The sequence below is a fragment of the Periplaneta americana genome, chromosome 10 (assembly GCF_040183065.1).
Source record: "Periplaneta americana isolate PAMFEO1 chromosome 10, P.americana_PAMFEO1_priV1, whole genome shotgun sequence".
Taxonomy (NCBI): domain Eukaryota; kingdom Metazoa; phylum Arthropoda; class Insecta; order Blattodea; family Blattidae; genus Periplaneta; species Periplaneta americana.
The window spans coordinates 51,571,649-51,597,950 of NC_091126.1; the positions used below are offsets into that span (position 1 = coordinate 51,571,649).

General features: G+C 35.2%; 1 protein-coding gene across 3 annotated transcripts in view; it reads right to left on the reverse strand.

Moving 5' to 3' along the window:
• Positions 1–337: 337 nt before the first annotated feature.
• Positions 338–26,302, reverse strand: part of GlcAT-S (Glucuronyltransferase S) — a 59,839-nt gene continuing 33,874 nt past the window's right edge. For all 3 annotated transcript variants that reach the window (XM_069837477.1, XM_069837479.1, XM_069837478.1), the window contains exon 7: positions 338–20,220. In XM_069837477.1, the coding sequence (XP_069693578.1) occupies positions 20,174–20,220 (47 nt within the window). In that variant the 3' untranslated portion in view covers positions 338–20,173. The remainder of the gene's footprint in view (positions 20,221–26,302) is intronic.

The following is a 26,302-nucleotide window of genomic DNA, read 5'->3' on the forward strand; positions in this document are numbered from 1 at the left end:
CTAACAGAGCCACTTGCAGTTTGTCAAGCCTGCCAGGAGAAAATATTAAAGACTGACTAGTAGCATGCAATGTTGTTGTTGTTGTTGTTATCTAATGCCGGGCTTTGGCAACGAAGCCATTAGCGTTCTTGCTCTCCAATATTTCCCTGTAGTGGAGCCATCAGGTAGAACTTCACAGGTTTGTAGATGATCTTCGGTCATTTCTTCTTCTTTGTTGCATAGAGGGCAATTTGGATTTGTGTAAATTCCTTTTTATTCAAGTGTTTGGCCAAATAATCGTGTTCTGTAAGCAGTCTGAATTTTGCTACTGCAGATTTACGTGGGACTTCTGAAATAATTTGTTTTTTTTTTTTTTATTAAAATGCTCCATTTTTTATCTTTGGCTTTGGCACATAGTGCTTGATTTTATATTTATTTTTAATTAGTCTTTTGATGGATGTAAAATGTAGGCTTGTATTTGTATTCTGAATTAAATTGGATCCTTTTTTGGCAAGAAAGTCAGCAGTTTCATTTCCAGCAATTCCGCAATGTGCAGGTATCCATTGCAATTGAATTCTTTTCTGTAGTTTTTGAAGTTGTTGGATCATTTTGTGACATTCTTTAATTTGGATTGACATCATTTTATATGAATTTATTGCATATAATGCTGCTTTAGAATTAGAGAGAATGACAGCATTTTGAAATTTATCTATTCTGTATAGTAGGTGTTGGAGTGAGATATGAATAGCCATTATTTCCGCATCAAAATTTGTTGTATGATATCCTGCTGGTTGATAAAATGAGAATAATGCACACGTAATTCCTGATCCTGAGTTGTTATCGATAGTAGACCCATCTATGTAGATATGTAACCATTCTTCTGGTGGGTATCTATTGTTCACGGCTTCTAAGGCTAGCGCTTTTAGTACAATGTTAGTATCATTGAACCTTCCTAGCAGACAGTCCTGATCACATACCATATAAGAGATTGATCAGCCTAATGCACTTTCAAGACAACAACTTTTATCAATTCACTATGCTGACATCTAGTGACTGCAAAAGAAGTCACATTATAACCCTCATGAAATTGCATGGAGTAATATCTTGCAGGAGTACTTCCATCTAGCGGTCATTACCAAAAAATTCATTTTCGACAGTGGAAATCCTAGTGGTTGTTCTCTTTTATATGTTGCTATGTCATAACATTTGAAAGGTTAATCTAATATATATGTGATCAGGCCTGACAGTCAAGACAGATAGGTGAAATACATTATTGTGGCAGAATTATAGGATGTTATGTCCTACTGGTTGTGACGCTTACACACATCTTCTCAGATGCTGAACAGGATTGGTGTTTGAAGAACAGAGGTGGAAAGGGAGAAGGCGTGTTTTACGGGGTTTTATTTGAAGTTGTTTGGCTATAGTATATATTTTAGAGTGGCTTTAACTACACTCACGCAAATTGTCGAAAAATATGAAAATAGAAAATCTATACAATACAACTTCTTTAATCCGAGCCACCTATATCACGCTCATGTTTCTTGTCATAATGTGGATCCATTCATGTCTCTCTGTCACAAGAATAGGAGTGCATGTTATGCAAGTGATGATATGACATTGTTGCACAAAATGATGCAACATCCTGAAACATAAGTCATGTAAATATTTTTTCAAAACATAAACTCAATATTGTTTCTGTTTAGCTAAAACAATCAATCTGAATAATAATATTGTAAAAAAATACAATAAAATACCCTTAGCTTAAGTTATCATTGGTTTTATTTCATGTTTTATGATTTTTTCTATGATGATCTGTGTAGTCTTGAGTTATTCGAAATCTGAGGTACCTCACACCCCATTACCTCGGATCACAGAGATTCCATTGTATTTGTCTCTACTCAAGATGTTATGATCTTCACACAGGATATTATCAATAAGCTTAGTACTACCCTAGATCGTATATGCAACAGATAACTCATCGCTATGTTAAAATTGGCAGCACTTTGAAGAGAACAACCGCCAGGATCGCCACCCGTCCACCGTAAACGAACACGAGATGGCAGTACAGACGGTAATGCAATTCAAATGGGAATTATGACGTGACTCCTTATGTAACAACTAGATGGCAGCGTAGTAAACCTGATAAAAGTTGTTAACATCAAGGTCTATAAGGCCGACCTATCTATTACATATATGATCTAGGGTATTACGAACAAAAAAAATCACAATTTTAATCACACAAGCACACAGAAAATAGTGCATATTGCCAATATACTCAGATGGTGGTCATTAGAATATATTTTTATTAAACTAATCATGTTTATACAAAATGTAATACGTATCCACATATGATCAAGAGTTTGAGAAATAATGATCGAGACAATGTTTTCTAAAATTCTGTATCTCTTGGGATTACAGAATTCAAGGCCTGTGAAGAAAATAAAACAAAATCTAATGAAGTTTAATAGTATATAAAATTTAAAAAAAAATTATAAAATAATGCATAAATATAGACATGTAATAATGAAAACATATATCAATAAAAAGACCTCTTCTATGTTTAAGATTACATGACTAGAATAAGATATGATAGAAGTAGTGCCCAAAGGAAGCACACACAACCAAATGTGAGGAGCAGAGATGAGAGTGGTTAGCAGGAGTGTCCACACTGATTCATTATTTACAACACTGTAGCAATATTACATTATTTCACAATCTGGATGTGTATCATTAACATAACAATAAATATGAGATACAAACTGCTAGTAATTGTGCTTAGAGAACTGGAGAGGGAGAGAAAGGGGGGAAAGATGGGAGAAGGAGGGAGCCTGCGGCAATAAAAGGGGGAAAGGAAATAAAAGTTTGCTATTACATTCTAATTTCATAAAAATATAACTGCGTGTGTATGAAATAGCAGTTTTAAATAGCCGATGTCTTGGTCAACAACAGAAAGCAGTGATGCCATGAGTGAGAGCTATTGAACATATGGATAGGATTACCAGACTTCCGAAAAATTCTGAACATGCTCTCCAATTTAACTTTTCTGTTGGGAATTCCAAAGGATTTCTGGGAATTACTAAATGTTAAATGCCCTCCTTTATGAAAAAATACAATATTTATTACTTAAAAACTGCATAGTCAAGTTGGGGGGGGGGGGAAACCATACAGCCTGGCCACAGATGTATCACTGTTAAAGGCCATATTAATTACTTCTGGTGGTGGGATGCTGTAGTTAAATATTTTGCGTGGCTTTGAGAAGAGCACATTTTCGTGAGTGTTAAGAGTGCATTCCCAAAATGCCGAAGAGAAAGTGCAAACTTAAATGTAGTTTATCAACAAAGTACTCAACTTAAAGCAGTAAGAAATGAAAATGAGGCACAATATCTTATTTGTGCTCCAGGAAAATAAGTTTCTTCAGCATATAAATTTAAGCTAACGAAATTATTGTAGTTAGCACTGGATGCAGGTAAAATGGTAGTTTATTGTATTATATATATTTCGAAATTTTTACAGAGCAAGTAGAAAGTTCTCCGTAAGTAATGTCATTAATTTCAGGGGATTGTTCTTTGAGATTTCAAACAAAGAAATTAAACACAATTTTGCTCGTTTTTTATTCCTTTCCGAGATAAAAATAGTTTTACAAGAAACATTCCATAGCATGTTTTAGGAAAGCCATTGATATAATTCCCAATATGCTCAGTTTAATAGAGCACTATATTATGATAAGAAATCATTGTAAGAATTTTAGCATTCTCCTATAAATGTCCAGATATTTGATCTGAACAAATGTAACTTGTCTTATTAGAGGAGAAAAATCCACTCCAGCACCAGGAATCGAACCCAAGTCCTTGATTCTACGTACCAAGTGCTCTAACTACTGAGCTACACCAAAGTTCAATCCACAGCACCGGATCGAATCCCTCTCCTCTAGTATTTTCCATTTGTGGCCTTACTCCATGTTCGACATATATGTTGACATATACATTGAGTTAACTGCCATTATACAAGGAGCACACTCAACTGAGTAACTTGGTGGCCAGGATTCCACAGTATATACACTGCTTGGCGAAGAATCGGAAGAATTGTTCTCCTCTAATAACAATTGTTACCATAATAGGTAAATTCTGTATACCAAAAATTAATCTTTATGCAATAACTTTTCATTCTGCAAAGAAGTTTTACAATGTTACATTTGCTGGGTTCAAATTTCTGCATATTTAAAGGACAAAACTGAAGTTTTTTCAATCATTTATTATCATAATACATTGCTCTCTTAAATTGACTGAGCATATTCGGAATTAATTCAATGGCTTTCCCAAAACATGCTATGAAATGTTTCATATAAAACAATTTATATTTCGGAAAGGAAGCAAAAAAGAGTAAAATCTCCTGACATTAGTGACATTACTCACGGTTCACTCTGTGTTTCAGAATTCAACCGAAGTAATTTATCTGGTTATAGAGGGGTTGTAGACAAGCAATTTGATATAAGAATCCCAGGATCTCAAACGAAAAATGTCTGAGTTATCAGTTGTTTACATTTTATATTCTTAATCCAGTATTAAAATGAAGTAGAGCTGTATCCTACAGAGGTGTAGAGAGCATCTGGTAATCCTACATATGAAAATCTAGAAAAACCTTCAAGAATATTATCCTCTGATACTTGTTAGGGCATCATACCTCACTGATTATTTGTGCTAAATACAAATAGTTAGACGAAATGAAAGTGTTGATATAAAGTCTCAGTGTGGACGTGTACTTAATTAAATTGAACTTACGTATATTCACAACAATATAAATGGATCACCCATTTCCTGGAGACATTTCCAGTAACATTTACGTCCTATCAGTTGCCATGAAGTTACTAAGAAATACATGTGATTTCGGTTTGTGTGCATGTGCCACATCAATCTCTGGAATGCCTCAACATTTTCTTTGTGTGACTCAAGATGTCATCCAACCAGAGTCCAGCTCTGGAGAAGCAGAATGTGATGTAGATGTCTCAACATTCCAGGAATTGACGCAGCTCCAAATTCCACAGTTAATAATACAGTAAAATTCTTACATAGTCGCTTTAAGCAAAACAAATTCTAAATCTATCTCACAAAATTCACTTAGAACAAGACCAAGTATATTGATGGTAAGTCAAGGAAAATTTCTATTTTTCAGAGAAATTTTGCCACTGTTTTCAAAGAAAATATGAGAAGGGATATTATTCAACATTTTTCCTAAAATGTGGGAAAATTTCTTGGTTTGGAAATATACAACAAAATATATAATATGACATATCTTTGACAAAATACAACAATTAGATCACGTTAAATTTATTTTATGCTCGACCATGCCGAAATGTAGTAATTATACACCTGGTAGCAGTCCTTTAATGCATGTCATTAAAGTACACCTACTCATTAAAGTACAGGTGTTCAGCCAATGACAAGTCAGCTTTTTACCGTTATAAAACCGCAAGTATCGATTATTCTCGGATATGCAATCGAAAGAGAATTAGTGAAAAGTCACGGAGGCTGGAAATCCAATACTGTTGCAGAAGGTTATGTTCTGTTACTGTAATAATTAGAGTTAATTGTAAATAATATTCAAATAAATTCAATTTGTCATCTCGTTTTTCAATTCTAAATCAATTTTCAGGTTATACCAGAGTAATGTTCATTTTATTCTGTGCCAAGGTCAATGAAATTCGGCCTCGGAAAAAATCAATACTTTCGCGTCTGTGCACATCTCACAATTCAGGTCAGTTCGCACATAACCATCATTTTGAATACTTTCAAGTTAGAAATATGGTCGAGCATAAAAAGTCGTATGAAACTTGCCTATAATGGTAATTAAGATGCTCGTATGAAAATTATGAAACGAGTGCGAGTACTTGCGTCTTAATTACTACCATTATAGGCTCGTTGCATAATGTACTATTAACCTTCAACAGTGGATATTCTTACATACAATATCCTCTTGTACACAATAGTTACATGTGAGTAAGAGTTAGTGGTACAAAAAATTAGAATGGCCGCTATCTAACTGTATATACAGAACTTCCAAATTTGAGCACCCCCAATCTCCTGGAAACTCCTTATGGAAGTAAGTCCAACTAAATTTCCAATATGCAGGCAATCAGACTCACACAATTCTTATCACATAATACTTGGTACTTATCATAGTCCAATGTATCTGAGGCCAATAATAATAATAATAATAATAATAATAATAATAATAATAATAATAATAATAATAATCTGTGGCGCTACAGCCCGTGAAGGGCCTAGACCGCCGGCTGCTGGTCTCACGCCCACATACCGAAGCAGAGGTGGACGATCATCCAACCAGAATGGAGGTATCGTGTGGTTAACACGATGATCTCCCCCAGCCTTATAGCTGGTATTTGCAAACGGATTTCGCTACCTATTGTAGCTCCCCAAGTACATCACGATGCTGGGTGGGCACCAGTCCCATACACTGGCCGAAATTTCATGAGAAAATTTCTTCCCCCATGAGGACTCGAACCAGCGCGCATTCCGTAACGTGAGTCCTAGATGTGATGCCTTAGACCGCGACGTCATGGCGTGGGACATCTGAGGCCAAGGTAGACTTAAATTCAAGTGCAGTGTGAAAAGTGTGTGTTATTAGTGAGTTACTTTTGCTATGTAAAGATCATATCATGAGTGTATTTTCAGTTTGTCAGAAAATTTCATCCTGTGAATGTGCTTAGCAAATCAATGATAAAGGGAGTACATAAGATGCTTTGCACTACTGGCTAAGTGTTGGACAAGAAAGCAAACAGAGGAGGAAGGACTGTTGTAGAAGAGAAATTGGACGAATATGGACCATCGTTAGAAATCTCTCAATCGTTTATACGCACTGCATACAGTTTGAAATAGATCATCACATACAGCAACAAAATTACTAAAATTGAGATTGTACTAGAATTTAGTGTTGTATAGGTCATTCGTTATCTCATGAAATCAAATGCTTGCATGCGCTGTAGCATATAGTAAGAACCTTATGGTGGGGGTAAGTGAGCTTGCTTGCTACAAGTAGAAGCATAGCGAGGAAGGGAAGCTTCTCAGGCCACTTTTTTTTCCCTTATGTACAAATAGGCTTCATGAGATACCGAATGGCCTGTAATTGGTTACTGCAGTCTGTACATGGTAAGATTGTCCAAAACTGATATTTTATTGACAAACCAAGGCTATATTTATCAGAATATGTAAATTCCCAAAAGAATCGTCATTGGACTTAGGAAGCACTCTGTCAGTTACATGAGCACCCATTACATGATATTCATACACAATAAGAGCTGGGCCAAGTGTTCAACAATTTATTGAAGTGATGCAAATCTTGTCTTCATGAGCAGATGAACATCATCTTCAACATTTGTTGTAATTTAAGGTAATATTAAACATTGTCATAGCATTGAATTACGCTCATAATCCTGTAGTTTAATCTTAAAATTGAAGAGTAGTCTATGTGTGAAAACAGGTTCTATTATGATAGGCAAAGTGCTAGCAAGAGAATGGGAAATGACAAGTGCACATTGGGGGCACTCAATATTGGAAGGTCGGTATTTATATTCCCATATATGAATTAAATATATTTGTATGTGAACAAATTTGTTTCATTTAATTGTTTTCAATACCGGTGATTATATTTTAAAGGTTATTTCCATATATTTTCACCAGAACAAGTCATATAACCTTAACACATGAACTTCACTATTATACAAAGTAAGATTTATCCCATTTGATTGAATCAACAATACCAACATATATTTGCCCTTCATGTACAACAAGGAATTTCTCCAATTCGGGCTAATATTAACTTGAGAGAAATTCATGCATGAAAAAAAAATCCTATTGATATAAAAGAGAAATTTTCCAAAAGAACTTACCACCATTGACTAATGCACAAAGAAAGAACAACCCAGACTACCCCATCCTCTAAATATTAGTATGACATTAATTTTACATTATTTCCATAATGTCTTTTAGTGCTCTATTTAACAATGCTGCTTTCAATACAGAGGATATACACACATCATTTTAAATGTGATCAGCTTGGAGAAATGGTTAAATAAAAATTTAGAATAATTAGGAATAAATGCACTATTCCACATTACAAATCAAAAAGAACAATCTGAGGATTAAATTCAGATTATAGATAAGAGTCTTTTGTAGTGCTTGAATATGGATGCTTTTGGATTTCAACACTGTGCTAAGATTTAATTCTGATAACACTTTTGAACTCTTTACAGATTTCCCTAACTCATATTACCTGGAACCCAGAACAGGTACCTCTCTTGTTGACTGTGGGGGATTGAAAATTAAGTATACTTCAGAAATGTTAGGAAAATTAAATTTCAAACACACAGTATGGAAACCAAAAATAATCTTCTTCACAACAACGTCACATAACTGAATTTTGGTTTGGTATAATATCGTCCAAATTTAATTAAACAAGCTCCAACATAGTAACAATGACTTAATATGATTTTCATATAAAATTTCCAAAATGGCAAGGCACAGCAACGTGTCACAAATTTCATGAATGCACATAAAAAATAAAAGCATTAGAATCAGAATCATTTCATTGCAAGAATATTTCATACCAAATTCTACACTGTTCTTGAAAGAACAAGTCACTTCTGACTATTGTCACCCAAGACGAGAAGTAAGCAGTTACCATGGCAACCCTGTATCAACCAATCAGCATTCTACACTAATTACATCCCTCATATACAAATTACAGTCAAATATTCCAATGTAGTCAGATTGAATAAAGAGATGCACAAGGTGTTTATTTGAATTTTATTTTGCTAGATTGATGTAGTTCGATTCGCATATAGTCCAAATCTTGTTTGTGATTACTTTATATTATTTTTCTTGTTTTGTTTGGCGTGGGTGCCATTGGATTACCTACCTTATTGTCAGTATTTTTTGTGTGTGAAACATTTCGTTACTGAAGTTTTATTAATAGTCAAATCTGAAGCTAGTGTTAAACGCAAAAGATGATAACCAATAGGTTGCCTATAGAAGAAAAGACTGAAAAATACGGAAATGCAATTATCAAGGAGCCCAATTTATATAATCTTAGAATATATATACACACAATTTATATATTTAGTTAAGTTTCTACTTAGGCATCTGGCAACTTCAAATGGAGAATTATCATGAATCTTTTTAAATCTAAAATTGTCACCTTTATATACAAGAAAAATGTTTCCTATCACCCAATATATTTTGGAGGAGTGCCTGTTTCAGAAGCTCAATCTGTTAGATATCTTAGTCTCACACTTCATTCAAGCTAACATGTCAATTACACTTATCTAAAATAATTTAAACATGTAGACGACATACCCACCAGATAAATCATATATCACAGAAATCATCTCTGGACAAACAGGTTTTTGTGCGACTGAGTTCCATATTTAAGGCTAAGTCATGGTAAAATCTAAAGCCATACTTTCAGCAATGTCCTGTCAGAAGAAGGAGGGAATGATGAAATTTTGTTCACAATATGCTTTCTAGCATTCACTTGAAAAGCTGGTCAGTGGGACATTGTTTTGCAGTTGTTCATTTCTTCCACAAGACTAAGTCTTTTGTAAAAATGCAGAGGAAGTTTCGTGTTCACTTCTAAATTTGCCAAGTTGGCAAGGCATAGTGCGATTGCTTTGCAGAAAACAATTATGCAATGGGTAAGTTCGAAAATACTGGTAGTGTTCTAGACATTAAACATCGACTACCTTAAACAGAGACAACACCGGAGAATATAGCTCAAGTGAGACAAGTCTTTAAATGCAGTCAGCTAGTAAACAACACAGAATATTGCGCATATCTCGAAGTTCTCTGAGATGCATACTAAATGAAATCAGATTTCACACATACACAATTCAAGTGACCCAAAAACTTTCCTCTTAGAACAACAAACAAGAGATAACTTTTGCAATATCATGCTTAACATGATAGCAGACAATCCAGATGTTTGATGTCTTTAGTCGAGTCCATTTCTATTTGAACAGTTCTGTTAAACAGAATATGGGGCACTGGGTACCTAACAATCCCAATATAACAATTTATTCAGAAACAGTTACATTTTCCGAAGGTAATTGTGTGGTGTGGTGTCTGTCAGTTTGGAATTGAGGGACCATTTTTCTTTGAAAATGACGAAAGATGAACTGTAACAGTAAATTCAGCATATTATTTGGCAATGTTGCAAAACCCTTGTGATTGGATAACTGAGAAGACTTCGGATATATCGAAGGATTGTTTACTTCCAACAACAAAGGGCCACCAACCACCAGCTTGTAACAGCATTCAAATCCGTCATCTCAAGTTATGGTGACACTGCATGGCCTCCCCTCTCACCTGATCTCTCCTTTTTCGATTCCTTCTTGTGAGAATGTTTGAAAGAGAGGGTATACATGCGAAGTCTTAGGATTGTGCAGCAGCTGAAAGTAGCTATAACTGAAGAAGTGGCCATAGATGGAGACCTACTGCAATATGTGATTGACATTTTCACGAAGCATCTACAGAAGTGCCTGGACTGTAATGGAGCCATTTTGAGGATATTGTGTTCAAGAAGTAATTTTGAAACTTGAGCTAATAAATGACATGTTATAACACTTTTCACTAGTACATTCATTATTTTCCTTTCCTCCTCCTGTCATTAAATAAAAGTCTCGAAAATAAGGGAGTCTGCCACACACCACTCTCTGCAATATAAACGTGTAGTTTACTTTTTTGTTATCAGGCTGATCTGGTCATATAGCTGTTCTTTATAGGGTTCTGCTTCTTACACTCAAGAGAATTCAAACTACCCCAAATAGGTAGGTATCTCAGACATTGATACATACACAATACAACTCTATGCGCTGCCACTGATATTTATAGTAAATTTAATGTATTTTTCGCTACATTTACAAATTATTTCAATGAATACTTTTTTAGTCAATTTTGTGAAAACTCTGGATAACTCAGGGAATTAAAATCTCATGTCTTACAAAGAGCAGGTACAGTAATGATTCTCGTATTATTAACTATTATAAGAACTACTGTAAAATTTTATCAAAAGCTATAAACGGGGCAAAAAGGAAACATATGAATAAAAATATACAAAATTCAGATAATAAAATTAAAACTATTTGAGATATAGTTAAAAATTAAACTTGTCAATATCCAAAGAACGAAAATATTTCTTATATGAAAATCAATGATTATAAAGTAAAGTAAATAACTGATCTGCATCTTGTCCGAGAATAGAAAACAAATCGTTGAAATTGACTCAGTACAGGCACCCTAATTATTGAGCATGACGTACCTCAAGGATTGTACCAGATCCAATACTATTTCTTATATTTATAAATGGCCTCCCAAAAATTCTACCTTATGTACGTAAAATAATGATTGCAGACGACTCAAATTTAATTTTCACTGGTGATAACATAAATTCTCTCCACGCACAAGTAAACGAAACTAACAATAGTTTGCAATGTTGGTTAAAATAAAACAAGCTCTTACTAAACACAGGTAGAACCATCTATCCCCATTTTCATAACAAGGCACAAAATTATCATTTTCGGCTTAACATCAATAATACAATTCTAACTACCGGTACGAAAAGTGATACAAAATTCTTTGGACTATGGACAGACTACGAACTGTCATGGGGTACCCACATAACCGAGTAAATCAAATATCTCACTAAGCTATGTTATGCACTCTGCACATTCAGCAATATATTATGCTCCATGCAGGTTCTTAAAGTAGTATATCACAGCTGTTTGGAATCTGTAATTAGATATGGTATTCCTTTTTGGGGATCTTCCTCAAAAGCAAAAATGATTTTCAAGCTACAGAAGAGAATAATAAAAACAATCATGAATATATTAATTAGAACCACTAGAAAAGGAATTAAAAAAAACAAGGATTATTGTTTTATATATACATTGGTTATTCAATAATTAGTGACAACACTGTTTATATGTGGTACAATCAGTGATAAATGATGCAAGCTGATAACAATGAGAAAGAAGAGCATCTAACATGTGTTATCTGTGAGTTTGAAGACAATAATCTCGTTTGTAAGATATTTGTAGCGAGTTTAATTTGTAGACTGTTATCTGTAGTGCTCTAAAATGTTTAGCAAATACGAACAAAGTCGCTTCAGTAAAATTTAGATTGCAAGAGGCAAGAATGCTCGACAATGCTATATAGCATTGCTGGAAGCTTGTGGTAGAGAGACTTTACCATATCACACCTTGGCTAGGTGGGCACATTCATTTCCCAATGGGAGGGAAGATGTTCATCAAAAACGTCGAGCTGGCAGACCGCAATTGGGAAGTGATGATGTGCATGTGAATGCTGTAAGAGCACTGCTGTTGGACTTGTATTGAACTAGCAAGGGAAGTTGGAATTGCTCATGGTACGATTATTCACATACTTAAGAAGAAGTTAAAGATGAGGAAAATCTGCGCTCGGTGGGTTCCACACAATCTTAAAGAGGAACACTTGTGGCAGAGAATGGAAACAGCGAGATTGCACTTAGAATATTACGGACATGACGGAGAGCGTTTTCTTCCACGTATCATAACTTTAGATGAAACCCGGGTTCAATGCTACCAACCAAATATGAAGAGACAATCAAATGAGTGCCGGCACAATAATTCCCCACGGCCAAAAAAGTATCGGCAAGAACAAGATCCACTTAAAGTCATGATTTTGACAGTGTCCTTGTCACTCATTCAGTTCCTGCGGGAAATCATGTGAATGGTGCATATTACAGTTATTATTTAGAACACCATTTATGACCAGCTGTGCACCGTAAACGTCCAAATCTCCAGAATTCTCATCCTATTGTGCTACATGATGGTGCTCGCTCTCATATAGCTGCCCCTGTGGTTAATTTACTTCGCAGATGAAACTGTGAAATTCTGGAGCGTCCTCCATACTCCCCAGATATGAGTCCATGTGATTTTGACCTTTTCGCGAAAATGAAATTATCAGTTAGAGAAGTTTGCTTTAGAACCAGACAGACAATTATAGCAGCAGTAGAGCAGTCTGTTCGAAGATTAGTACAACAAGAAGCTGTGGATGGCATCCGTCGTCTCCCTGAGGTGTGGAAGCGGGTTCTTCATGTTGGAGGAGATTACTTCTGAGCACTGGAACAATGCGACTGTTCCAAAAAGTTTTCTTTGTTGTTAATTCAAATGCTGCCACTAATTACTGAATGACACATGTATATATTAAACGTTACATTTCATCCATAGAAATAAAAAGAACTTCCGAAAAATTCAGTTACATAACTATCACACAAAATCTTCCAACAATTTACATGTTGATAGGCACAGAATTAACAAAAGCATACATAGAATTTCCCACATACGTATAATAATGTACAACAAAATTCTCAAAACCTTAGTTAATTTAGAAGTTAATTCCTTAAAAAAAAAAAAAAAAAAAAAAAAAATACTACCAGTACTCTTAAAGCAACACTAAGTATAAGTTAATTTATGAACTCAACTCTTTGCTTTTTAGGGAACTTGGAATCATAATATAGTTCTACTTCTATTTACATTTCATCTCTTCTTTATAATGAACTACGTAATTTTTATCATGTATCAGTACTTCATTTGTTTAACTTCCTGCTACCTGTTAATTAGGTTTAAGATTATTTTTAATAACATTTGATGAAGCCAATGTATACTTCATGAAATCTAATGGTGAATAAAATCTATGTATAAATCTATATACCTATTTTTTAACATATTGATATTTGATTGTCGTAATTTGAATGCACTTTGTTGTTCATTGGTTTCTTTGATTTACTGCAATAACATTTTGCAGTGCACCATAAAATGTCTTCAAAGCTATTAAAAATATTGAGCATATACATATTATATTTTCGGGAAAATGCTTCTTATAACTATTCTCTATAAACTTACACAACAGTGAACCTATTGTGTTGACATTTAAATCAGCTTTTTGGTTCCCGGTAGTGCCATCAACACTGCTACTAGACACGTATTACAACAATTATTTGTCAGAAATGACTTTTTTAAAAAACAGTATAATTTGGTAATTCAAATATTAATTTTAACACCAATATCTACACCATAAGAGTAATGCATAGTAGTAGTAATAATCTTAGTGAAAAAAGGTGCAGAACTTTATGCAGTCATGAAATTGTTCCTATATACGATTTCCAGTTTCATTGGTGATCTTCATTTGAACAATTTTGTGAAAAAAGAAAATGTAATACTTGGAATTAAATAAAGAATTCTTTTTAACAGTGGAATCACTCCTCTCCTAGAGTAAGGAACAGATACCTGCTTAACACAAATGTAAGAAATTCACGCAAGATATTATGAGGATGAATTACAAGAATCATAAAGATTAATTTTTTTAATATCAACTCCAACCAAAGTTGGAAAAGATATCTTTGCATACCTTGGGCAAATAACTTACATTTTGATTCTTAATTCCATCAGGTAATTTAGAATTTGTGTGCCATATAAAGATCTTTCATGCCTATTTTAAAGATATTTCAGAGCATGGAAAAATACAAGTACATCAAAACTATTATTGCAGTATTAGATAAAATATTGCATTAACACAAATAAAACTATGAAAATGGTGCTTTTATAAAACAGTAACTCCCCTTCCTCTTAATTAATAATCATTACTGATATTCGAGAAATTACAACTTCAGGAGCTATCAGTTCGTTCTAAGGATATTCCAAAGTAATTCTTCTGTATAAGAGTTACGTAACAACCCCAATATGAAGCAGTAATGAAACCAAGAGCAGAATAAATAAATATTCTGCAGTCCACACAAGCTTTCATATACGAAAGAGTTTCTCCTGGGTAATAAGTGGTAATCACCTCTCTCTCTCATTTTCCATCCCCAGTCATTGTGTTCTGATTTAGACAAAATTTAATTTTTGTAACAAATGAAGTTTTCGATTTCAAGCAGTATTATTTCATAATAAAAATTCCATTGGGTGCTTTTACAAGTTGCTGTACTGGTAAAAGTAAATCCATGGCGCTACAGCCCTTTGAAGGGCCAAGACCGACCAGCCGGCTGCTGACTTCACATCCACATGCCAAAGCAGAGGTGGACGATCATCCAATCAGAATGGAGGTATCGTGTGGTTAGCACTATGATCCCCCCAGCCGTTATAGCTGGTTTGTGAAACCGGATTTTTGCTACCTATCATAGTTCCCCAAGTGCATCACGATGCTGGATGGGCACCGGTCCCATACACTGACCAAATTGTCATGAGAAAATCTCTTCCCCCATGAGGACTCGAACCAGCGCGCATTCCGTAGTGCGAGTCCTAGTTGAGATGCCTTAGATTGCGATGCCACGGAGCGGGACTGCTGTACTGGTACCAAACTTTTATTACAAAAGAAATTCGAAAATTAAAAATTACATTCTCAATATTGAAGATGATAATGCTGAGAGCTATTTGAGTTACTTCATGATACCACATTTAAAATAAAGGTGAATCTTCCTTTTGGTACGGCCAATATAGAAAATTAAAAAGAAACACTGAAAATATCTTAGTTTTGTAGTATGGAGTAGTAGAAACTCGATGTGATCACTGGGAGAGCTGTGGTCCCACCCAACCCGCCCAAAATAGGTACCTTACTTATATAGGAAAATCGTCCTGCTTGAATGAAGAAGGCGGCCATATTTCGTCGTTGTGACGTAATTTGAGGTGGAGTGGGAGAATGACTGCAGTGTCGCCAACTGTGGTAAATGACGCATGTAGTGTGAGATCTGAACCTGAAATGGTGTGTGCAGGATATGATATGAAGGTAATGGATTTCGCAGGTATACTGCGAAATACAGTGGAGTGGAAGGATTTTCTAGTTTCACACAATATTTTCAGGCAGTCAGTGGTGTGTCTAACATGTGCCAATATCAGACTGCTCTACCCATCACAATCATAAATGGGTATTACTATAAACCTAACCTAATGTAACCTTTTATATAATCTTCCACACCTAATCTAACCTAACCTAACCTAATGTACTACACACCTATTGTAACATTCCTCACGTTTAGCACACCTGTTGTAACATTCCTCACATTAGTTTGCAGATATTGGCATCCCTGCTACACCTATAGCCTGTTGTCTGCTGGAAATCGAGAGTCATTCTAGTGGAAGTGAAGTGAAAGTGTGTGGATCGTGAAGGTGGGAGAGCTACATAGCAACTCTGTTAATTACATTTCCTAAGTTGATTCTGTGTTATCTGAAAGAATTATTGTGTCATTGTAGTGATAATTGCATATATATTGTACAATAAAAATTGAAATGTGTTGCGGCTGTGATAAAAGTGTTCAAATTGATTTCCAACACCACAATCCCAGTGATAAACGTGTGAATATTCATTAGGAGTCCATTGGAAGTGGCCGTAGGAAACTGAAGATTGACCAAAATAAATATGTGGCTCAAATAAGTATATTCAACAAGTGATAGGCATCATGATAGAGACTGGGGTGGAAGAGGAGTAAAAAAATAATAAAATATTTAATTCTTTACCCATTATCTCAAATCACCACAAATTCAATAAAAATATTAATATTGTCTATACTCCGTCCATTAATTTTGTAGAGTAAACTGGTGCACGACGTCACTTGGGAGAGGGTGGAGCCTGTTCCCTTCCCTTCCCCAAGCTAGCAAGCGAGTGGGCGAGAGTTCACATAGCGTGTTGTGATTCCTCTCCCACACGCCCTACAGATTCCATGGACAGAGTATAATTTACTGCCTACAATAGTTGTTTATTCAACAAAATTCTGTATAAAAAGTCACATATGTGCGTATATTTTATCTGTAAATCAATATTTCAATTTAATTTTAAAATTTAATGATTTTCTGAGAAAATTTTAATTTCTCTGACTTATGTGTGAGAAGAAATGATTAAAACAGGTATTATTCTTTCAGACAAATGATAACTTCACGAAATAAAGAAAACAATATAAAACTAAGACAATTAAAACAAACTGTATGGAATGTAGCTACATGAGACTTCAGACTTTCATTGTCATTGGGTCTTAATGATTTGAAGAACTTGTAGGTTCCATACTGAATATTACATTGTTCCAGATCTATAAGTACAGAGCTTTTAACTCAGCTTGCATTGGAAACACACACTTCAGACATGCTTGCATAGACATCCATCATCATCAATCCATAACCTCCCACGTATCTTTACTCATGTAATTTTAATAATGGCATACATACAATATATATATGCCATGAAGGCACTTTGGGGGCATGGAGGTAGAGCCCCATGCTTTCCATGACCTCGGCACTAGAATGAGGTGGTGTGGTCGGTACCACGCTCTGTCCGCCTTTTACCCCCGGGAAAGATCCGGTACTCAATTTTATAGAAGGCTGAGTGAACCTCGGGGCCGTTCTGAAAGTTTGGCAATGAGAAAAAATCCTGTCACCATCTGGGATCGAACCCCGGACCTTCCAGTCCGTAGCCAGCTGCTCTACCAACTGAGCTACCCAGTCGCCAAATATATACTTTCTTTCGCGTATTGGACACATTGTGTAGTCAAATATAATTTGAAATAGATACCAATATCATACGTGTCTCACTGAACAACAAGGTATGAATCCTGTCCATCCTGAATTGTTAGAAGTTATTGATTTGTTATACGAAAAAAATTTATAACAATTTTATTACGTACACATACCTACGTAGAGAAGTATTCATTGCATTCCTAATATGTACTTAAATGTAAACTAAACAAACTACTTGGGATGGATTGTAACCTTACACCAACTTGCTTCCCAGATTTCGTATATGTACTTGGCTCATACCAGCCCAGTCTAAGGCTATGGATTGGGGGGGGGGAAATTGTTTTTAACTCTAAAAAATAAAATAATGTTTCAGTTTTCTAAATCTGTGCTTATTTTAGACCTATGACAATTGAAGGGTACATGGGAAAAACGAACAATGTCACAATGCTGTTAAGGATGATGTCATTATCTAATTCACTATATTACCACAAGCATTAGTGTTATTTTTACCAAAAGTGGTGAAGGAGAATTAAAACCACAGATACACTCATCATTTCCTTCATTTCAAGTAGAAACATCAATAAATTTTGTAGTAATATGCTGAAATAGATCACTATCTCACCCTTGGTGGAAATGTGACATTGTTCGTTTTTCCCGTGTACCCTTCAATTTAAAGCCCCTCAGGACGAATTTAAAGAGATCAGAGCGTGTGTGGCCTGCAGCTCTTTAAACTGACACTCAGCTGTCATTCTGACAGACTTTGTTCTTAATTCTAACTAATTTTACTTTTCAGTCAGTTCACATGTTGTGCTGTTATGTAGGAGAAAAATTTATGTGGTAGACTTACATAGGAAGGAAGGATATCAATAGTATATATCATATACATGTTGTACTTTGACACTTGTTTCTCGATTTTCCAACTTTTTACATTTTGTAACATTCAAATTGCTCTAATGAATGCAGTTTTCTCCAATCTCAGTGAAATTTTGCACAGAAGTCCACAAAAGCATGTGAAGTAAAGTGACACATATGTTTTCTTCTGCTATTGAAAGTACTGAAATACCCATGTCTTGAGGATGTGATAAGATTTAAAAATCGAAAAATTAACAGGGTAAATATTTTTTTTTCTCAAAGAGTAATTGCAAAAATATGAAAAGCATGTGTCATATTTTACATACACCAGGAATAAATTGAATATAAATAAAAAAAAAAATTATGTAAAGTTCGAAAACTGGTACAATTATAATTCAGTATTGAGAAAAAAAATACAAAAATTAATTATAAGTCAACTAAATTGAATATAAAAATGAAAATTTGTGTATTGTATGTCCTCATTGTAAGAAATATGTGGTAAAAGTTCCAAATTAATTGGTGTAAAAATGTACAAGTTAGAAATTTCACTGATCCACAGCCTTAAACACTTAGATACAATATAAGAGAAAACATTACGGAAATACATAGAACTTTTGGGTATGAATAACAATTTCTTCAAAAGATATTTGGAATACGTGAATGCAGATGGACGCCATTTTGAACAACTCCTTTCACACTAGTACTCATCATGAAAAACATGTAACTGTGTGCATGCTATTGTTAATGGAAGTCATTTGAGTAAAAATATGTGGGAAATTAAGAACAAATATTGACACAGTCTACACCAACCATGCAAGCATGTATGATGCGTGTGTTCCTGGCCAGGAGCTGAGTTACAAGCTCTGTAGTTCTGAAACATTGAAGAAGTTATATCTTAGTATACTGCTACTAAACCCAAAAATTTCACAGACGTAGTTACATTTTATTACTTTTATATCTGTGATAGCATTTAAAGTGAGCAATTTAATATAGACATATTCCAATTCAAACTCATGATATAAAAAAAACCCCTTCTTCATTTCAAACTGTGAACAAATGGATTTACAGAGTTCCTCTTCAATGATAACCAATGATGAGTTCCCAAAACACATGCAAATTAAATCCAATAAAAGTTTAGAATTAATTTAAGATTAAACAACTCTTTCCTATTAATCTCCATATTTGGTAAACACCATAATATAATTATTTCAAGTTTGATGGGAAAACTTACAAGAAATACCACATCTCATCTTGTATTTCTAAAAATAATTAACAAATATAAAACATACCAAAAATAAAATTCTAAGAATGCATATTTATGGTGCAGTGGTGCATAAATGGAGCACTTGTTGATGCACGCTATCATTCAACTTCCTAAATATCTTGCGGTGGCACTAATAAATTTATGATGAGTTCTACACAAGCTGATAGCTTCATCTGAAGATGAATATGTCAGCCAAGTGCTCGAACATCAGCAGAGTATTTAGTATTAATCATATTATTGTACTTCTGTTATCCTTTGTGCATTGGACATGACGCAGCACTCTACGTTCAGTCATGCCCAATCAGTGGGGGAGCACCTAACTAGAGCCACTTGTTATATGCCAGCATATACATGAGCTCCAGTTCTTTAACAATGCAGTGCAATCACAATAATGACGGTGTGTCACGTGGACAAGCACTACTGGAATTTTATGAAAATATCACAATGACATTTCGAGACTTGTTAATGGCTGCTGTGATCTCACAGAACAATAAACAAGGTTATTTGATCCAGCGCTGTACCATCTGTCATTAAAGGGTTTTGGGATTACCATCCTTTGTGATGTAGCTCTTGACTCCTGAAACATTTGTACATATTGTTAGTAATAGTAGCAGTAATCTATTTTCCATCACACAGGTACAGTGTTTGGACATTAAAAATGAAACAAATATTTAAATAACATAATCATTAATAGGATCCTTACATTAACAGTGGTTTTACAATAAACAATTAAACGAAATAATAAAATATTGTGACAGTCGGGAGTCGATTGCATCCCACAGAGGTAGGGGGTGCACAAGGAAAACGAGTGATGCAGCCACCTTCTTTGCTGCGGCCGCTCGGGTCTGGAGGGGAGAGACGTAAGAGGGGGGCGCGAGACGGAGGCGCAAACGTGATGAAGGGTGAGGAGGGAGTAATGCAGCTGGTGACTGAGGGGAGAAATCCAGAGAACTCTGGATAGGCGTTATCTTCTAGGCATCTGTCGAATTTTCGCGAGATTGTACTCTCCAGAAACTATGGTTTGGTTATAAAATACGACACGCGAGTGAACTTGAGCAGTGTTGTTGTAATCGTTGGACAGCAAGCCAGCCAGTCTTGTGTAGCAGTGAAGCCAGCTTTGAGACCGAAGTTCGACTTGAGTTGTGTCCGTAACTGTGGAGCCGGAAGTCCTGAGTTTGAGTACAGTGGACCGCAGTTGGGGGACCTGAGTTCGAAGTTCAGCGGATTGTCTCTGAAGGTCTGGGGTTCGAGATACTGTGAACTCGAGTGACTGAGCTAGAAGAACTAGCCAAGGCAAACGAGCTGTGAACTGAGAACTGACAGTTCTGATTTGTAAATAGTGCTTTGTGAACATTAGTTAAGATTAACAGTTCATTGTTGTTCTCAATAATCCAAGTAAATTGTCATTGTCGTCGGTGGAGTGCAATAACGAATACTGTGTTACTGTGTGGAGTGGAAATCCCATTGTTGATGGGAGTAGAATTAAATTGTAGAAAGTGATTGTTATTGTTTTGAAATAAAAGTTACATTATTGATTGTAATAAATGTTACAATATATACAGGGTTAATATCCTTACATTAACAATGGTTTTACAATAAACAATTAGAAGAAATAATAAAATATATACAAGTTTATAATGGTTTTTCTTAACTAAGTGAAGTAAAAAAAATTTAAGCAATATTTAAAAAAACAAAGTTCATTACAATATAATAGTCAACTCAATAAGAGATTAAACATGTTATTAACGAGGACTGGGATTTGGTACTAGACATTAAATATAAAATTAATAATTTATAAATAAGTCTGAAGGAAACCTATGTGAACTCAATATCAACAACAAAATTGTATTGGATCAAGAGCGGCAATGTTTAGTCATTAGCTTGTACAGAAATGGAAATAAAATTTGGGGCTCCCTTACTGTATAAGTTTTGCTTACAACACACTGCGCATATGCAATAAACAAGAAGTGTAATATTCTTAGAGTTGGTAGAAGTGGACCCTAGTCAAACGGAAATTCTGACAGTCTCTGACATTGACACTGACCTTCATAATTCCCCTCCTCTTACCAGTAACAACCTGCCCCAGCTGACGGCAGATATCTTACAGGCCACTTTCTCTTTCCATCCCAATGCCCTTTGAGTTGCACACATAAACGCTCAAAGTATTTTAGCACACATTGACGAATTTTACGCTATATTTTCCCCACTAAACTTGCACGCCATCTTAATTTCTGAGACCTGGCTTCAACCATCTTTATCCTCTTCCCTAATTCACCTCGACGGATACAATCTACTTCACAACGATCAGTTAAATAAGCGGGAAGGTGGTGTTGCAGCCTTCATTAGATCGGATCTCGAGCCCAAAGTTATTCACCAATCCCCCAGCGAATATTGCTCTCGCCCTGAATTTCTCTTCGTAGAAATACGAGTTAGTTTTCAGAAATGTTTGCTGTGTATTGTTTATAAGCCTCCGAAGGTTAATTTTTTAGCTGACCTGGAGACATCCCTACAGAACCTATTGCCATATTATGAACACGTAATCGTTATGGGTGACTTTAATACAAATCTACTTGCCGCTGATTCAATACAGACAACACAACTAAAGACAATGTTCCATGCTTGTGATATGACTATCCTTCCACTTGAACCCACTCATCATACCACCTACTCAGAAACGCTCCTTGACTTAATCATCACCAGGGAACGGATTTATATGGACTAAAAATATATGAAATATGTAAATATATATGTAGTTATTTTTACCAAAATATGGAATTAAATATGGATTTTTACCAAAATATGGAATTAAATATGGACTTAAAATTATAAAAAAATGACTATGTACGTTAAATATTGGTACATTTTAATCAAACTAAACAAAAAATATAATGGACGTACCTTATCTTCCAATGTAGTTTCAACAAAACACAATTTTTATTGTCTGTTACCATAACAATAGGTTACAAACATTTCTTTCAAGTGCTGAAAAGTGAATCTTCTTCTATTGTCTCTGAGGATAGATTTATACTGACTAAAAGAGCGTTCGACGTCACAAGAAGTAACTGGTACATAATTCAATTTCACAATGTCTGCTGGGGATAAGTCCAAGTTAATCTTCACTGTTGATTCACCACTCATCACAGCAACAACCTTTTGTAGTTCTTCATATCCAGGGTTTTTTGAAAGTACAGTGTCCACCTTAGCTCTTACTGCATCTGCAACTTTACCTCTACCACGATTCAGTTGTTCCACAGTACTATTTATAATTTCAAAACTTTCAGATAGTGAAAGGTGCCTATTTTGGAGACTTTTGAGCGTTTTTATGATGCATGAAAATGTATGCTGAATGTGAGCTAAGTCATTCTTCACACTTATGTCACAGGTAACTGTTTTCGCAGTATCAATTGAGACTGCATCTTCAGAGTCCAATGCAAGGAGAACATTGTTAATAGAGTCTATATGTTCGGCATAATATTCAACTGCTTCTAGCCATGTACCCCATCTAGTTAAAATTGGCTTTGGTGGCAATGGAATTTCAGGGTACATTTCTTTCAACACGTTAACTCTACTGGGAGCTTTGAGAAATACTTTTTTCACTGATGAAATCAACAAATCTACTTTAGGGAAATTGTCTCTGACCACTTCTGCCACACGATGAAATGCATGCGCCACACAAGTAAAATGAGTCAATTTAGGATATACAACAGATAATGCTTGTCCAGCTTTGACCATATAAGGGGCAGCATCGCTAATAAAGAATAACACATTATCGTACATAATACCCTTTGGCCACAGGATACCCATAGCTTCGTTGAACAGTTTAACTATAGTTTTGTTATTGCACTTTTCTAGAACATCACAATGTAAAAGAATTCGTTCAGAATATTGTTCACTTAACAAACCGATAACTACATTACCAACAAGTCTACCTTCTTTGTCGGGAGTCTCATCAATGGAAACCCAAATTGAACTATCTTTAATTTCATCTCTTATCTTCTGTATTGTCTCATCGTAGATGGATGGAGCATACGTCTTCCTAAGTGTTGACTCATCCGGGATTGTATGTTGAGTATATTTTTCAAGGAATTCCCTGAAGACCTTATTCTTTAGTTTGTAGAGAGGAATATCAGCAGAGATGAGAGAACGGCACAGGTCGATGTTAAACTCAGATCTTACATTCGATGTTGTTGGTTGTGTTAAAAACAATTGTCTCTGCTTGGAATTTAGTTGTTTGTTGGCATGATGTTTACTAGTTGTAATGTGTTGTTGCACCAGGAACTTTTGTGTAGATGATACTGCACACTGACACAAATTACAAAATAATATTTTATTGTCAGTTGATAAACCATCTTCTTTAAATTCTGAAATGTAACTTGTTAGTTTTGATTTTAAATTGACTGAATGACGTACTTTTGGCATATTTACCGTCTTTATAGTATGATTTACAAAACTGAACCTATGTGTACTCTGACTGGCATTTAACTGTTGAGCTGCACAACTGAAGTCTGTTAAAAATTTTAAATTAAATTAATACAGTTTTGTAACTTACTTTCCCATTGTTGATAGGACTGCTAATTTTCAAATAACTCTGATGTTAAAGGGATTACTGAACATGTGTTTAAATCTCTATTGTTGAAATGTATTTTTAAAAGTTAATGGAATTTTGTTTTGTTTTATTGTTAAACCTAATATAATATGGACTGTTTTATATGAAATATGGAAAATATATGGAAATTAACGAAAATATGTACTAAACTCTAAAATATGGAAAAATATGGAAAATAAAAGTAGGATTTTTCAACCCTACACATTGTGAAACATAAAGATAATGCAAAATATAAATTATATTAGCTTTATAAGTAAATATGTATTTACATATAAATCCTTTCCCTGATCATCACCAATAATCCTGCCAAAGTTCTCTCACATGGACAGCTATCTGCGTCTGGAATATCTTCCCACGATATAATATATGTAATATACGCATTGCAGTGTCCAAAATTGACAACCAAAATAGCTACTTATAGAGACCTAAAACGTATTGACAATTCTGCTTTAATAGACGACACATTACATATACCCTGGGACGCAATATGGAAGTTACGAACTGTGGATGAGAAGATAGAACAGCTAAATAACTTTATTATAGACTTGTATGACCGACATGCTCCTCTAAAAACTAGATGTGTGAGAAGACTGCCTGCACCGTGATGACTGCTGACATACGCAACATTATGGCTGAATGAGATTCGGCATATCGAAAATATAGACGAGACAAAAACGAAACTAATTTTAACAGGTACAAGCAACTGAGAAACAGAACCAGCCAGACTGTTAGGAATGCTAAAATCCGACATGCATACAGCCTTATTGAACCAGGAACTAGCCCCTCCACGCTTTGGAGACATGTGCAGACAATGGGATTAAGACAGACAAAGATCCAGGTAGACGGCAACTCAATCTCACTGGAACGGCTCAATGACCACTTTACGAAAACTCACACTACAACCCTTAGCCCCATTGACAAACAACAGACAATCGATGAACTCTTAAACCTACGGACCAACCCCTCAAGGGAAAAATTTCACTTTTGGTATATTACGCAATCTGACATAAAGAAAGCCCTGAAACGAATCACAACTAAAGCAGAAGGACCAGACCACGTCAATATTTCGTTATTAAACAAAATCATAGACGTAATACTACCGACTGTGACCCACATTTTCAATGCCTCAATTATGACTTCGACTTACCCACAGCAATGGAAACTCGCTTTTGTCCACCCAATTCCCAAGACCAAAACACCGACATCTTATAATGACTACAGACCTATCAGCATCCTACCTGCCCTATCCAAAGCATTGGAACGCATTGTACACAAGCAACTGACAGAATACTTAAACAAATATAAACTTCTCGACTCTTATCAATCAGGTTTCAGGGCCGGATATAACACAAGTATAGCATTACTTAAAATCACGGAAGACCTATGCGAGGCCTGGGACAAACGTAAATTGACAGTAATGGCTTTACTTGACTTCAGCAAAGCCTTCGATTCTGTAGACATTGACTTGTTAATATGTAAACTCAGAAGACTACACCTAGAAGAGCACGTTGTCCTATGGTTTGACTCTTACCTTAATGGCCGCCAACAAAGTGTGATAGCTGGAAATCGTTCTTCCCCTTGGCAGGCCGTGAGGTCAGGGATCCCACGGGGATCAGTTCTTGGCCCTTTACTATTTACAATTTATATCAACGACATATCAGAATCTCTAAAGTACTGCCGATACCATCTCTATGCAGACGACCTTCAAATATACATAAAATTCCACACTGACGAAATAAATGATGCAATAACTAAAATTAATGACGATCTGGACTCAATCTGGACATGGACACGGAAATTCCGACTTAAACTAAATCCAGAAAAATCACAGTCAATCATTGTGGGCCATTCACGTTTGTTAAGCACTATTACCATACCAAATCTGTCCCCGATTAAAATACATGGCACCGAAATTCCGTTCAGTGAATCAGTAAAGAATCTAGGTATTTATATGGATAAAAGTTTAAATTGGAACATTCAAGTTGCAGAAACCTGCAAAAAGGTATTCTCATTAATCCACTCGTTTAGACGATTGAAGAATTTTCTACCCTTT